We start from the raw sequence: 14,225 nt of genomic DNA on the forward strand, positions 1-14,225 counted from the left end.
ACTGTTGCAATAGCCTTTTGGTTGTTTTTTTTTCCTGTCCTGGAATCTTTCCCCACTCCATTCAGTTGTTAGTAAAAGCACAGCAATAAGAAAGCACAAATCTGACTGTGGCATTCTTCTCCCCCCTCCAATTGCTTTAAAAGGTCAGATTAAGCAATAAAGTAGTATTTTGAAGCTTACATATATCATCTTACTGACAGGGTCTGAAATTCTTGAAGTTTCAGATTATGATCCAGTGATTTTTTTTCCCCTAATAATAATAGCTCACATTTATGTAATCCTTTAAGTTTTGCAGAGCACTTGCAAATATGTCTCATTTGATTCTCACAATAACCCTGAGAGGTAGGATGCTACTATTATCCTTTTCTTACAAATGAGAAAACTGAGGCAGAGGTAAAGTAATTTGTTTTCTCAGATCCTTGAGTGTCTAGCCTAGTTGAGATCAACAGGAAGGAAACAAAAAAAGGTGTTTGATTCCTTATGGAGAGCCATTTCTAGAATGCCCACGGAGTCCAGAGGATTTTGCTAAGAAAAGATACCAAAATGAAGATAAAGATATGAATGCAGTTCAGCTTGGCAAATATTTATTAAGCGTGAGCTGGCCCTGCTTTCATACAGCTCATGGTATAATATCCTAGTCACGATTCAGTTCAGAAATTGATCACCTTTGTGCTTGGTCTCCAGGATACTAAGGCCTGTATCCTAGCAGGAGCTTTAGGGGTCTGTGGTTATATAAACAAGTAAGCAGGTAAGTATAAGATAATTGGAGGCATCAGGCCATGTGGATTCTAAATGTACTTTGTCAGAAGGGGTGCCATTGACATAGGACTGGAAATGGAAAGGTAGGGACGAGGAAGAATATGCTTAGGAGAAGGTATGGGAAAGGTATGGGAAGGTATGGGAAACATGGAAGAATAGATTGTGGTCAGAGAATTTCTGAGTTCTGATTCAGGGTGAAAGAACAGTTTTGTTTGTAAGTCATGAGACAGAGTATGTGTGCCTAAGACAGTGGTGAGGCTGTCTTAGACCAACAGCACCCCCTGGTGGCCAGTACTGGGAACCGTCTGATTCAGTGCCACTCTTTGGGTGGGTGGTGGGGAGAGCAGGGGTGGAGATAGACGGTTTTCTGCCCTTTATGCTCAATCCCACTATGCCATAGAATTACAGACTCAGAGCTGGAAGGGACTTTAGAGACCACCTACTCAAACCTCATAGCTTATAAATGAAATAACAGAGGCCCCCAAAGGTAAAGTTAGGTAACCTAAGATGGCACAGGTAACAAGAAGAAAAGGTGGAATTCAAAAGCAGAGGTCTTTTGTCTCTAAAATTTTGTAGTCCTTACACTGTGCCACAGCTGCTTTTCCCTTCCATAGCTCTTTTTGTATACATGGAGTATACAGTAATAGAGTGGACAACCTTATTCACTGGGGTTTCTTGGTAACTGTCAGGTAGAAAGGGCAATAGCTAATTGTGATTTTGTAAAGAAGAGCAGCACAGAAGGCTCTATTAGGTGAGATTCTGGGAAAACTGAACGTTCTATCTTTAACCCCATCCCTGCTCCATCCCTGCCCCTCCCCTCTCCTTAATTGTGACTGGTAAATTTGAATGATGCTAAAACCTTGTTTCAGTGAAAAAGAAGATGTATTTTTGATTTGGAATTCAGCATCATAAAGAACTAATGCCATAATCCTTTAAAAACAGATGGATATGATTGAAGTTCTTGGCCTCTTCTGCATGAATATTCTACATACGCAGAAATCCTTTTCAATATTTGTATTTTCTTATTTACAAGAATTGCAGAAATATTCCTTGATACTCTTTGATTCCTTACCATTCACATTTATGTTGGGCTAGCTTGGGGCTGCTTCTTGTACAATAATATGCTTGGAATTTCAAATAGCCAACTTAAGATGAGTTTAAGTAGCAGGAACTACTTCTGTTGCTGTTTTTGGTTAAATGATAGAAACGAACAAGGACTGGCTGCTGTGTTGCAGTGAGAAAGGCCCACTTCATATTTTAAGGGCCTCAGTTTCCTCATCTGTAAAGATGAAGGATTAGACAGGCGGATCTCTAAGGTTCCTTCTTATGGGAAAAGGAGTTGGAGAGAGAAATGGATAACAGTGTTATAGTGGACAGTGGTACCCAAAGGCCCAGCATGTTGGCTCACTTGTCTTGGGAGTATTTGTAGTCCAGCTCGTTTTATAGCCAAAGGGATAGAGCCCTGGAGGCCCAGGAGGGTTAAAGACCTTGCTCCTCCTGAAGGCAGCTTTGAGCATTTGGGTTAAGCAATTATCAGGAATCTGTTACAGCCCTTTATTTATAATATAAATATCTAAAACCGGTTATAAAGGACGTTGTGTATCAGTTTTGTAAGATTGGTTGTCTCTGGGGCTTTTGTTACTGCCTTCTTCCCCAATGTTCCTGCAGTGTGGGGGCATCTCATGTCTTTTCCAGTATTGGTGTGACCTTCTGGAGGTCAGGGACTGATCTTTTCATCTTTGTATCTATAGTTTTTTGGAACACAGATGATTAATAATGATTGTCGAATTGAACGTTGAATTTGATCGAGATATGGGGAAGTAAAGAACAGTCAAGCATCAAGGGAGATCTAGGCTAAAATTTCACTCTTTGTGAATGTAGTACCTTATTTTTTTAATTAGAACCTTAAGTTTTCTTATTTGTTAAATGAGTTAGTGTCCATCCATGCTAGCCCCTGATTTTCTGTGTCACTATTGTTCATAAGACAATCCTAGCTATAAAGATGAAGGCACCTTACAGAAATTTTAAATTTGGCCAAGGAATATACCTTTAAACTATAGGGTGGCAGTTCCCTCTCATTTCCCCCACCTCCAGGAACCAAAAAAAAAAAAAAAAAACCCAACAATGTATTCTCAAGTCAAACTGATTTTTTTTTTTTGAGGGGGGGAGGACAAAGAGGGTTAAGTGACTTGCCCAGGGTCACATAGCTAATAAGTGTCAAGTGTTTGAGGCTGGATTTGAACTCAGGTCCTCCTGGATCCAGGGTCAGTGTTTTATCCACTGCGCCACCTAGCTGCCCCCTGAAAAATTAAAAAAAATGAATTTAGTGACTGGCTATCCATTAGTCTTCAGAGAGGACCAGTGATATCATGGGATGATGTCTTGATGTTTGAGCTCAAGTGAGGCAGAGTTGCATAGTCATCAGCCTCACTCTCTCTTCCAGTGGCAAGACAAAAGTCAAGATGCCTGGGGTGCAGTGGATGGCCCTGGCATCTTTGCTGCCTGACCACACCCTAAGTGTTCCACAGCACCTGCTTCAGCAACGTCGTGGCCCTTCGAACAGCTTGTTCTCATCTACCCATTCCATAGGGAAAAGTCTTCATATGCTTGGGTAGACCTCCTACAGCTCCCCAAGAGATTTAAAGATGGTAGTTATCCTCATCCTGGTTTAGCTCATCGGCTGAGTTGGTTTTATGAGGTGTGGCTGCTGAGCAACTACAACGTAAATCGGGTGGACACCAAAGGTGGATGAGCAGCCCTGTAAAAGGCTCAGCAAGTCCTCCTGAACACACTTAGTCATTAATATTGGAGAGTTAAATGTTGTCACTTCGGTATTTGCTCTTGAATAGACCCAGGATTGTTTGTTGATTTTACAAAATTATCTTGAAATTGAATTTATGTGAATCTTTTATCTTGTATGACATTCAGTAAGTAGAGGAAAAACATTTGAATGCTCCATGTAGTTAAAACATTCCGCGATGCCCGCCGCTGGCCCCCCCCCCCCCCATTTTGAGAGTGTTCGGAGATGTTCCATTTTTAGATTATGGTGTGATTGTCTCAGCTTTAAAAAATGGTATCTTTTACCAAGCCCTTAGTCCTTAGTGTTTAGCTATGGAGCTTTTGCAGACTTCCGACCAGTGCATGTCATCATTCTGTTTGCAAGTCCAGCACCTAGAGACTGGCAAAGAATAGTCTGAGCTGGAGGGGGGGAGGAGGCAGCAGGCAGCAGCGGCAGCCCAAAGCTCTGCCTGCCACCCAGTGCCGCATAACCCTGCCTGTAATTAGCATTGGGATTTTATTTACAAATACAAAGAAAAGATCAGCTTCGTTTTGTTTGGCAACTGGGGTGTTAACACAGATGAAAATACACAAACGAATCAGTGTTCCCAGAAGATGAAATGCTTCCCCTGTCAATTCTCACACAATGTTAAATCTACCCAGTCCAACAACAGTGCTTTGATGTCTGCTTGTTTCTTTGACCAAGGTATGGGAAAACCAGTATTCTTAATGGTGAGTTTTTGGATTTTTTTCAAAGGAGTGGTCAGCTGCTTGGGTTTATTTTCCATAGCACACATTTCTGCCAAAAAAAATGTTTGATAATATTTTATTTCTAAGCTAATAAAATTGATTCACTTGGATTATGACCTAAGTAAGATTGAAAGAGGTCATTTGGGATGTTACTTAAAAATATCTAGGTGCCAGTTTTAAGCAGCATGTTTTTCATTTGTATCTAATGGACTTTTTGGGTAGCTATGAAATTAATTGGATGTGTGTGTGTGTGTGTGTGTGTGTATACACACACACACACAAAACACACATGTAAACAACAAAATTCTAGTTGTGTATTTTTAGTTTGAAGACACTGTTTATGGGAAAAAATGTTTATTCCCTCTAGGGAGTATGGAGATGTATATATTTAGTAATTCATTCATGTAGAAGATGCTATAAAAAAGGCAAGAAGCTGCGACAGCTACTAACACCAAGCGAGGGGGCACGCGCGCCGCCCCCCCCCCCCTTCAGTGCAGCAAGAGAATCGAAAAACACAGGATTTACACTGGGAGGGCCCCTCAGGGCAGAACCATCAATCTGAATCTTGACTTGGAATCCCTGGGGTTGAAGTGTAAAACTAGAAAACCAGCAGCTGTGGAAAGTGATCTCCACCATCTAGTTAGTGCCTTTGGGGCAAAGGAGGTGGTAAAAGCACTTCTTTTTTCACCAGCAACATTGGATTCCTTTTATTGACTTCTTCATATTTGTAAGGTTTCATTTGTGTGGATGATTATTTTAATAATGTGGGAGGGAACTAAAAATTGTAAAGACTGCAATGAACATATAATTAATTTGCTTAGGGATTTTTTTTTTTTTTGCGGGGCAATGAGGGTTAAGTGACTTGCCCTGGGTCACACAGCTAGTAAGTGTCAAATGTCTGAGGCCGGCTTTGAACTCGGGTCCTCCTGAATCCAGGGCCGGTGTTTTATCTACTGCGCCACCTCACTGCCTCCCTGCTTAGGTTTTCTTACCCACTTGTTGAAAGATGTACTTTGATTGCTTAATAAAGATTTATTAGTATTAGAGTGTTATGTCTATTCAAATAGATATACATGAAAACTGCCCCCTATATATTTATACATGTAGTGTTACAATATGTACAATATCATATACAATGTTACATTATAATCATGGAAGCAGAATTTATAAGCTGAATCACTAAACTGTAAAACTTGTGACTTTCCTAGTTGTCTGGCAGTTAATACTGCCAATGGAAAGCTTAAAGCATCAGTTAGGACTCTCATTAAGGTTCCTGGCTAAAGGCTTGCACTTTGATCTTTTGGTTTTCATTTCTAACAATGGTCTGTTCTCTACTATCTTCTGGAAGATAAACTGATAACATTAGAGAAGAAAGTAGACTTGACATTCCCCAAAAGAACAGATGAACCTATTCCACAATTACAATCTCACATTGTTCAAACTGGGGTTTTTGTGAATGAAACTAATTAACCTTGCTTCCAGACTGATCTTCAGCTTTCTTACCTTGGCATGAACTTGCCCCCATCTGCCATGGTGCTCCCTCCTAGCTGTTCTCAGATTCCTTTAAAATTGTATCACTCATGAGTCTCCTGTCACACACCCCACCCCCATCCCACCCTTTCACATCCCATAATGCTCTTTCCTACCTGGACTACACTCCTTACCTCCTTCCCAGATGTTGGGCATTCTTTAAAGACAAACTCAAATGACCCTGCAATAAAGGCTTCTTTGACTGCCTTCCCTCTCCTGGATTCTCCCTCCCCCCAAACTCATAGCATTTTGTTTGTATTTTGTATTTACTTGTCATGTTGTATGCTACACTCTTTGCTTGTCTTAAGTGTAGGGACCATGGCTCTGTCAGCATTTAGCAGCGGACCACACATAGGAAGTGTTGAACAAATGTTGTGTGAATTATTGTATAGAAAGCTGAATATGTCAAGAATATATAAAAACTGGCAAAGCTGGCAACAAACTAGTATTTTGACATCCCTACTACATTGATAGGGTTCTCTTAATGCAAAATGCTGCCTTTGTCTCTCCTGCCATGGTATTGGGGCAGGGGGTAAGGAAAGGGTTCCATTACCCTGTGTATGTCTCACCATCTGTTAGGACCATTTCCTGACAGCTCAGAAACACCCAAATGCCTAAATCCCAGGGGCTGCTGCCATATTTTATTTAGGAGTTATTGGGGAAAACTGGGTTTTGATGGAGAAGTTTGAGAGGCAGCTAGTTTGAATTCAAATAAAATATCAAAGGATACTGTTAACATTCAATTTTATATACAGTTTGAGTCTATTACTCTGACAACTGCTGTTGTAACAGTATAAAGATTTCTTTTGGTGAGGCGGTTGTACCCACCTGACCTCACCCTAGGCTGCTGTGGTCCAGAGGGCAGCATTGTAAAAAGTCATTCTTGGATCCGTTAATTTGGCTGCTTCTTAGTAGTGGTAGGCAGGCATGTCTGTCTCCAGAGGCATATGTACCACAAGTGGTATTGCTGACTTTACTTTTCTGTCTTTCCATCACCTTTTTTTGTTTTTTGGCCTTAAACCTCAGATACATACAAAAATAAAATGAAGATAGAATGACAACTAAGTTCAGTTTTATACATCTAACATAGATCTTGGATTCAGTGAGTTAGAAGGAATTTTAAGGACTAGCCTTTTGATTTCCTTTCCTTGAATTATCTTTATTTTTACCTATTATTGGTTGCTATATCATCTTCCTTCTATTCCCTATGCTTTTTTTGAAAGAAGAGAAGTATCTAATATCAGTTGCTATTGGAACTTGCCTAGGTACTGCCTTATAAGGAGAAATTCTTCCAATGATTCCTATATTTTTAATTTTCCCCATGTTTTATGTCCCTAGAAAGGTAACTGAGAATCAAAAAACCTAAACCTAGCCTTTACCACTAATAATTGTGTAACTAATTTTGGTAAAGTCATTTCTGTACTTTATTTTCTTTACTTGTAAAATAGTAGTTGGCCTTTATAAATATATTTTTTAAATTATTTTTTGTTTTGTTTTGTTTTGTTTTTTTGCAGGGCAATGAGGGTTAAGTGACTTGCCCAGGGTCACACAGCTAGTAAGTGTCAAGTGTCTGAGGTCAGATTTGAACTCAGGTACTCCTGAATCCAGGGCCGGTGCTTCACCACTGCGCCATCTAGCTGCCCCTGGCCTTTATAAATATTAAGACCCTTCCAACTAATTTTCTCTCTAGCAGTATTGTAATTGGGTTTTGAAGCCCTTATGCTTTATGCCTAGAACTGTACTGAATAGGGATAAATATTTATAAAATGGGGATGATAATAATAGGACTTCCCACATTAGTTGTTTGGATAGAATATGATAAAATGTGTAAAACTCTTTGGATACTTTAAAGTTCTATATAAATACTAGCAAAGCTAAGCTAGCTAATAAAGCATTTATTAAGCTTTTACTATGTGCTTGGATATGACACTAAGCTCCAGAATACAGAAACAAGAAAACAAGGCAGTCCCTACCCTCAAGGACTTTATAGTGTAATGAGGGAAAGTCAGATGTAAAAGGGAGCTGGGGGGGTGGTGGTGGTTAGGTCGCACAGTGGATTAAGCACTGGCCCTGGATTCAGGAGGACCTGAGTTCAAATCCTGCCTCAGACACTTGACATTTACTAGCTGTATGACCTTGGGCAAGTCACTTAACCCTCATTGCCCTGCCCCCCCCAAAAAAAGAAAAGAAAAGAAAAGAAAACAAAGAAAGAAAAGAAAAAAGGGGGGGAGGGGAGCTGGGAAAGAGGGATGGCCAGGGTAGGGGGAGAGGAGAATGCAACTGGACCTTCTTACGATTTAGAGGTTCCAAACAAATGTCTGTATATTTTTGTCTTCCCTGTTTAGTCTTTAGATCCTGTATTAGCTAAAAGAATACTTATGTTCACGTCTTAAAATTAGCTCTCAGGCTGGTGTTTATATGGAACTGGGTTGTGAGGTAGCTGCTGGGAGCCAGACTAGTGTTCTGACCTCATGTTCTCTCCCTGCTGTTGGAGGCCAATAACCCTGATGTTGAAATGGATTGGACCATAAAGGTTCTGCAGTGAATTGAGTTACGATCTGATTTCCTCAGTTGATTCCTATTTCCTAAGACTCACGAATATGAATGCCCAGAGCTAGTCAGAGTTCTGGGGAGCTTTGAGAAGCTCAAGATGGATGTGACCCACAGGAGCTCAAATTTGAATGGGTTAAAGAGAACTGGAAGCATTCTGCTTGGAGTTTCCTGGCGTTGTGGGAGATTTCAGCTGTCATACTCTTGCTGCAGTGGGACCATGCTCAGGAGTACAGTGAAGAAAACACTATCTGTGTTCCCAGGATACAGATTTTGGCTATTGGGATAGCTAAGAACGGGGAAGTATACACACACACACACACACACACACACACACACAATGGTTGTCGACAATAGTGCTCTGAAGAAGGCAGTGCTGAGAAGGTAGCAACAGTGCCAAGGTTGGGCACAGGAATCTTTCAGGCTTAAAGGAACGTCATTCAGGGTGATTATTCAAAGGATTGTAGGTAGAAAAGCCAGAAAGAAGTAGTCTGATTAACTGCTGGTCAAGGAGTAATCCATAAATAAGTTTTGTTTAACACCCGTGACTAGTATGTCCACACCTCAAGAAAATTCACAAAAATGCAAGATGTTTGGTAATGTGAACTTTATAAAGAAACTCTTAGAAAAATGACTGCTGTCCTTTACTTATTTAACTTCCTGGGTATTTGTCAGTGTTCCTGGGAACAAATTGTTCTTGAAATGCTTTAAAAGTCACAACCTAATATTATTAAAATATGTCTTTCCCCCTCCCCCCCAACACACACACACACACCTGCATCATTATTTCCCAAATCCTATTCATTACCACTTCCTTGAACTACTGCAAAATAACCTTCCAGTCTGGTCTCTTTTCTCTTCTCCATACTCTCCCCTCCAATCAGCTTAGGTGTTTTGTGTATAGATCTAGCAGAACTCCTCCTCTGTGTTCAAAATCTGTTAATGGCTTTTTATTACCTCTGCTTGTTAAGTATAACCTTAGCCTGGCATTTAGATTCCATCATAGTTTGGTGTCATTGGCTTCTCTGTGGAACTCTCATCCCATGTCCCCTACTTGTCAATTCCTATACTGAGCATTCCTTATGTTTTGGTTTGTTTCCTTGCCTGTGCACACCATATACTATATGTACCTGGAATAAAGTCTAGTTTAAATGCTGCCTTCTTCTTTAGCCTTGCTTTCCCCTGGCTTGGTAATGATTCTTTCCTCCTCTCTTGGACCTAACTTGGGCACCTTATGTATGTGCTTGTGTTGTGAGCTCCCTGAATGCAGGTACTTTGGGGGAAGTGGGGGGAGGGAACAAGGTAGAGCAGCGCCTTCTTCACATCCCCAGTTGGCACAGTGCCTAGCACAAAGTTGTAAGCACTTCATAAATGCTCTTGGTTTGCTAATGATTTCCCATTTTGAGAATAGAAGTGCTGTATAAATACAAAACTGCACTATCACCATCATCAAATATTCAAAGGGATGATTCTGCCATTTTCCTGGAACAAATACTCCACGCTGGCATAGTTGCACTGTGTGTGCTTGTATAGAACAGACAAACTAGGTATTTAAATATTGAGATACTCTAGTGTGCTCCAAGGAAAGTATTGCATTGATAGAGCTCAGTATCACCCAACATCATTTTGGAAGGGACTTCAGTGGTCCCCAGCCCTTGCCTGCCAAAGAATCCCTTCAATGACATAGCAGACAAGCAGTCAGTCATTCAGCTTTGGCTTGAAGACCTCCAAGGAGGGGGGAGACTCACCATTCCTTAAGGCAGCCTGTTCTTATTTGAGATAGAATTCATTGGTGAGGTTTTGTTTCTTCCAACTCCTTTACTTCAGCTTCGTGGCCCCCTTGGAAACCTTCCTATCTCAGTCAGTCCTTATAACCATCCTTGAAAAAGGTATGTACTATTATTATCCCCATTTTATACATGAGGAAACTGAGGCAAACAGATTAGGTGACTTGCTTAGGGTCACTCAGGTAGGAAGTTTTTGATGTTGAATTTGAGCTGACACCAGGGCTAGCTAGCACTCTGTCTACTTGCCTACCTGTCTATCCAGACAAATCAAATCCTAGCTTTTGCTAGAGACCTTTTCCAACCAAGAATGGAAGCTTTGGCAAGTAGAGCCAGGACATGGAGAAAATTCTTGAGGTGTGGAGGAGCAGAATTGAAGGAACTATGATAGTATGTTTTGGACTTTGCAAGATAAGCTAAGCTGTCTCTCTCTTTTTTTTTTAATTAATAAAGTATTTTTTTCCCCGTTACATGTAAAGATAGTTCTCAACTTTTGTTTATACAAGCTCTCCAGTTTCAGATTTTTTCTCTCTCCCTCCCCCCTCCCCTAGACAGCAGGCAATCTGATATAGGTTTTATATATATATATAATAACATTAAACATATTTCTGCATTAGTCATGTTATAAGAGAAAAATCAGAGCAATGATGAAAAACCTCAAAATAGATAAACATCAGCACCAAAAACAAAAGAAGTAGTATGGTTCATTCAGCATCTATACTCCACAGTTCTTTTTTTTTTTTTTTTCCCTGGATTTGGAGATCATCTTATATCATGAGTTCCCTGGAACTCTTCTGTACCATTGCATTGGTGAGAAGAATATAGTCTATCACAGTAGGTCAACACACAATGTTGATGATACTGTGTACAATGTTCTTCTGGTTCTGCTCATCTCTCTCACTCAGCCCACACAAGACCCTCCAGGTTTCTCTGAACAACTCCTGCTCATCGTTTCTTACAGCACAATAGTATTCCATTGTATTCATATACCACAACTTGTCCAGCCATTCCCCAATTGATGGGCTTCCCCTCAACTTCCAATTCCTTGCCACCACATAAAGAAGAGCAGCTATAAATATTTTTGTACATGTGGGTCCCTCTCCCCTTTCCATGATCTCTTTGGGCAAAAGACCCAAAAGTGGTATTGCTGGGTCAAAGGGTATGCACAGCTTGATCACCCTTTGGGCATAATTCCAAATTGCTCTCCAGAATGGTTGGATCAGTTCACAGCTCCACCAACAATGCATTAGTGTTCCAATTTTCCCACAGCTTCTCCAACATTTATTATTTTCCTTTTTTGTCATTTTAGCCAATCTGAAAGGTGTCAGGTGGTACCTCAGAGTTATTTTTTCTAGCTCTATAAAATAATTTTTAGGTAGTCTGATTGGTATGGCACTGAATAAGTAAATTAATTTAGGTAGTATTGCCATTTTTACTATATTAGCTCTGCCTATCCATGAGCAATTGATATCTTTCCAATTATTTAGATCTGATTTGATTTGTGTGAAGAGTGTTTGGTAGTTGTGTTCATAGAGTTCCTGGGTTTGTCTTGGCAGGTAGACTCCCAAGTATTTTATATTATCTACCATGACTTTAAAGGGAATTTCTCTTTCTATCTCTTGCTGCTGGACTTTGTCGGTCATGTATAGAAATGCTGATTTATGTGGATTTATTTTATATCCTGCTACTTTGCTAAAGTTGTTAATTGTTTCAAGTAATTTTTGAGTTGATTCTCTAGGATTCTTTAAGTATACCATCATATCATCTGCAAAGAGTGATAGTTTTGTTTCCTCCTTGCCTATTCTAATTCCTTTAATTCCTTTTTCTTCTCTGATTGCTAAAGCTAACTTTTCTAGTACAATATTGAATAATAGAGGTGATAATGGACATCCCTTTTTCACCCCTGATCTTATTGGGAAGGCTTCTAATTTATATCCATTGCATATAATACTTGCTGATGGCTTTAGGTAGATATTGTTTATTATTTTAAGGAAAGCTCCACCTATTCCTAAACTCTCTAGTGTTTTTATTAGGAATGGGTGTTGTATTTGTCAAAAGTTTTCTCTGCATCTATTGAGATAATCATATGATTTTGGTTGGTTTTCTTATTGATGTGGTTGATTATGTTAATAGTTTTCCTAATGTTGAACCAGCCCTGCATTCCTGGTATAAATCCCACCTGGTCATAGTGTATTATCCTGGTGATCACTTGCTGTAATCTCCTTGCTAATATCTTATTTAAGATTTTAGCATCAATATTCATTAGGGAAATTGGTCTATAGTTTTCTTTCTCTGTTTTTGCTTTGCCTGGTTTTGGTATCACCACCATATTTGTGTCATAAAATGAATTTGGTAGAACTCCTTCTTCACCTATTTTTCCAAATAATTTGTATAATATTGGAATTAATTGTTCTTTAAATGTTTGGTAAAATTCACCCGTAAACCCATCTGGTCATGGGGATTTTTTCTTAGGGAGCTCATTAATGGCTTGTTCAATTTCTTTTTCTAATATGGGTTTATTTAAGGATTTTATTTCCTCTTCAGTTAACCTGGGCAGTTTTTATTTTTGTAAATATTCATCCATTTCATTTAGAAATTCATCAAATTTATGGGCATACAGTTGGGCAAAATAATTTCCTAATTATTGATTTAATTTCCACTTCATTGGTGGTAACATCACCCTTTTTTTTTTTTTTGATACCGGTAATTTGGTTTTCTTCTTAGTTTTTTTAATCAAATTAACCAATATTTTATCTATTTTATTGTTTTTTTCATAAAACCAGCTCTTAGTTTTATTGATTAATTCTATAGTTTTTTGCTTTCAGTCTTATTAATTTCTCCTTTAATTTTCAGGATCTCTAATTTAGTGTCTAATTGGGGATTTCTAATTTGTTCTTTTTCTAGCTTTTTAAGTTGCATGCCCAATTCATTAATCTCCTCTTTCTCTTTTTTATTCATGTAAGCATTTAGAACTATAAATTTTCCCCTAAGCACTGCTTTGGCTGCATTCCATAGATTTTGGTATGTTGTCTCATTATTGTCATTCTCTTGGATATAGTTATTGATTGTTTCTATGATTCGTTGTTTGGCCCATTCTTTAGAATGAAGTTATTTAGTTTCCAATTGATTTTCATTCTACTTTTCCCTGGCTCTTTCTTACGTGTAATTTTTATTGCATCATGATCTGAAAAGGATGCATTTACTATTTCTGCCTTTCTACATTTGACTATGATGTTTTTGTGTCCTAATACATGGTCAATTTTTGAAAATGTGCCATGTACTGCTGAGAAAAAGGTATATTCCTTTATATCCCCATTCAATTTTCTCCAGACATCTATCATGTCTAACTTTTCTAGTAATCTATTCACCTCTTTCACTTCTTTCTTATTTATTTTTTGGCTAGATTTATCTAATTCTGAGAGGGGGAGATTCAGATCCCCCACTAGTATAGTATTACTGTCTAATTCCTCTTGTAACTCATTTAACTTCTCTTCTAAGAACTTGGATGCTATACCATATTACTTCATTATCTATAGTACCTTTAAGCAAGATGTAATTTCCTTCCTTATCTCTTTTAATGAGATCTATTTTTGCCTGCACTTTGTCTGAGATAAGGATTGCTACCCCTGCTTTTTTTTACTTTAGCTGAAGCATGATATATATTCTGCTCCAGCCTTTTTACCTTTACTCTGTGTGTATCTCTCTGCTTCAAATGTGTTTCTTGTAAACAGCATATTGTAGGATTCTGGTTTTTAATCCACTCTGCAATTCGCTTTTGTTTTATAGCAGAGTTCATCCCATTCACATTCACAGTTATTATTACCGACTGTCTCTTCCCCTCCATTCTATTTACCCCCTTTGTACTTCTCCCTCCTTCTTTCACCCTATTCCTCCTCACCGACGTTTTACTTCTTACCCCTGCCTCCCCCAATCTGCCCTCCCTTTTTATCACCCCCCTCTCTTTTCTTTACCCTTTTCTCCCTTGCTTTTGTCCTCCCTTCTATCAGTCCCCCCCTTTCCCTTCTGCTTCCCTAAAGAATGAGTTAAGTTTCTTTATCCCAGTGAAGGTATATG

At 39.1% G+C, this 14,225-nt stretch overlaps 1 protein-coding gene across 4 annotated transcripts in view; it reads left to right on the forward strand.

Annotated features, from left to right (window-relative positions):
- PPP2R2A (protein phosphatase 2 regulatory subunit Balpha) overlaps positions 1 to 14,225 on the forward strand; it is a 99,213-nt gene that overhangs the window by 48,477 nt on the left and 36,511 nt on the right. The window contains exon 1 of one of the 4 annotated variants that reach the window (XM_043985911.1): positions 4,204 to 4,243. The exons of the other annotated variants lie outside the window; for them this stretch is intronic. Coding sequence (XP_043841846.1) covers positions 4,219 to 4,243 — 25 coding nt within the window. The 5' untranslated portion in view covers positions 4,204 to 4,218. Of the gene's footprint in view, positions 1 to 4,203; positions 4,244 to 14,225 lie in introns of those variants that run through there. 4 annotated transcript variants of the gene reach the window in all.

This window comes from Dromiciops gliroides, chromosome 2, assembly GCF_019393635.1.
Source record: "Dromiciops gliroides isolate mDroGli1 chromosome 2, mDroGli1.pri, whole genome shotgun sequence".
Classification (NCBI taxonomy): domain Eukaryota; kingdom Metazoa; phylum Chordata; class Mammalia; order Microbiotheria; family Microbiotheriidae; genus Dromiciops; species Dromiciops gliroides.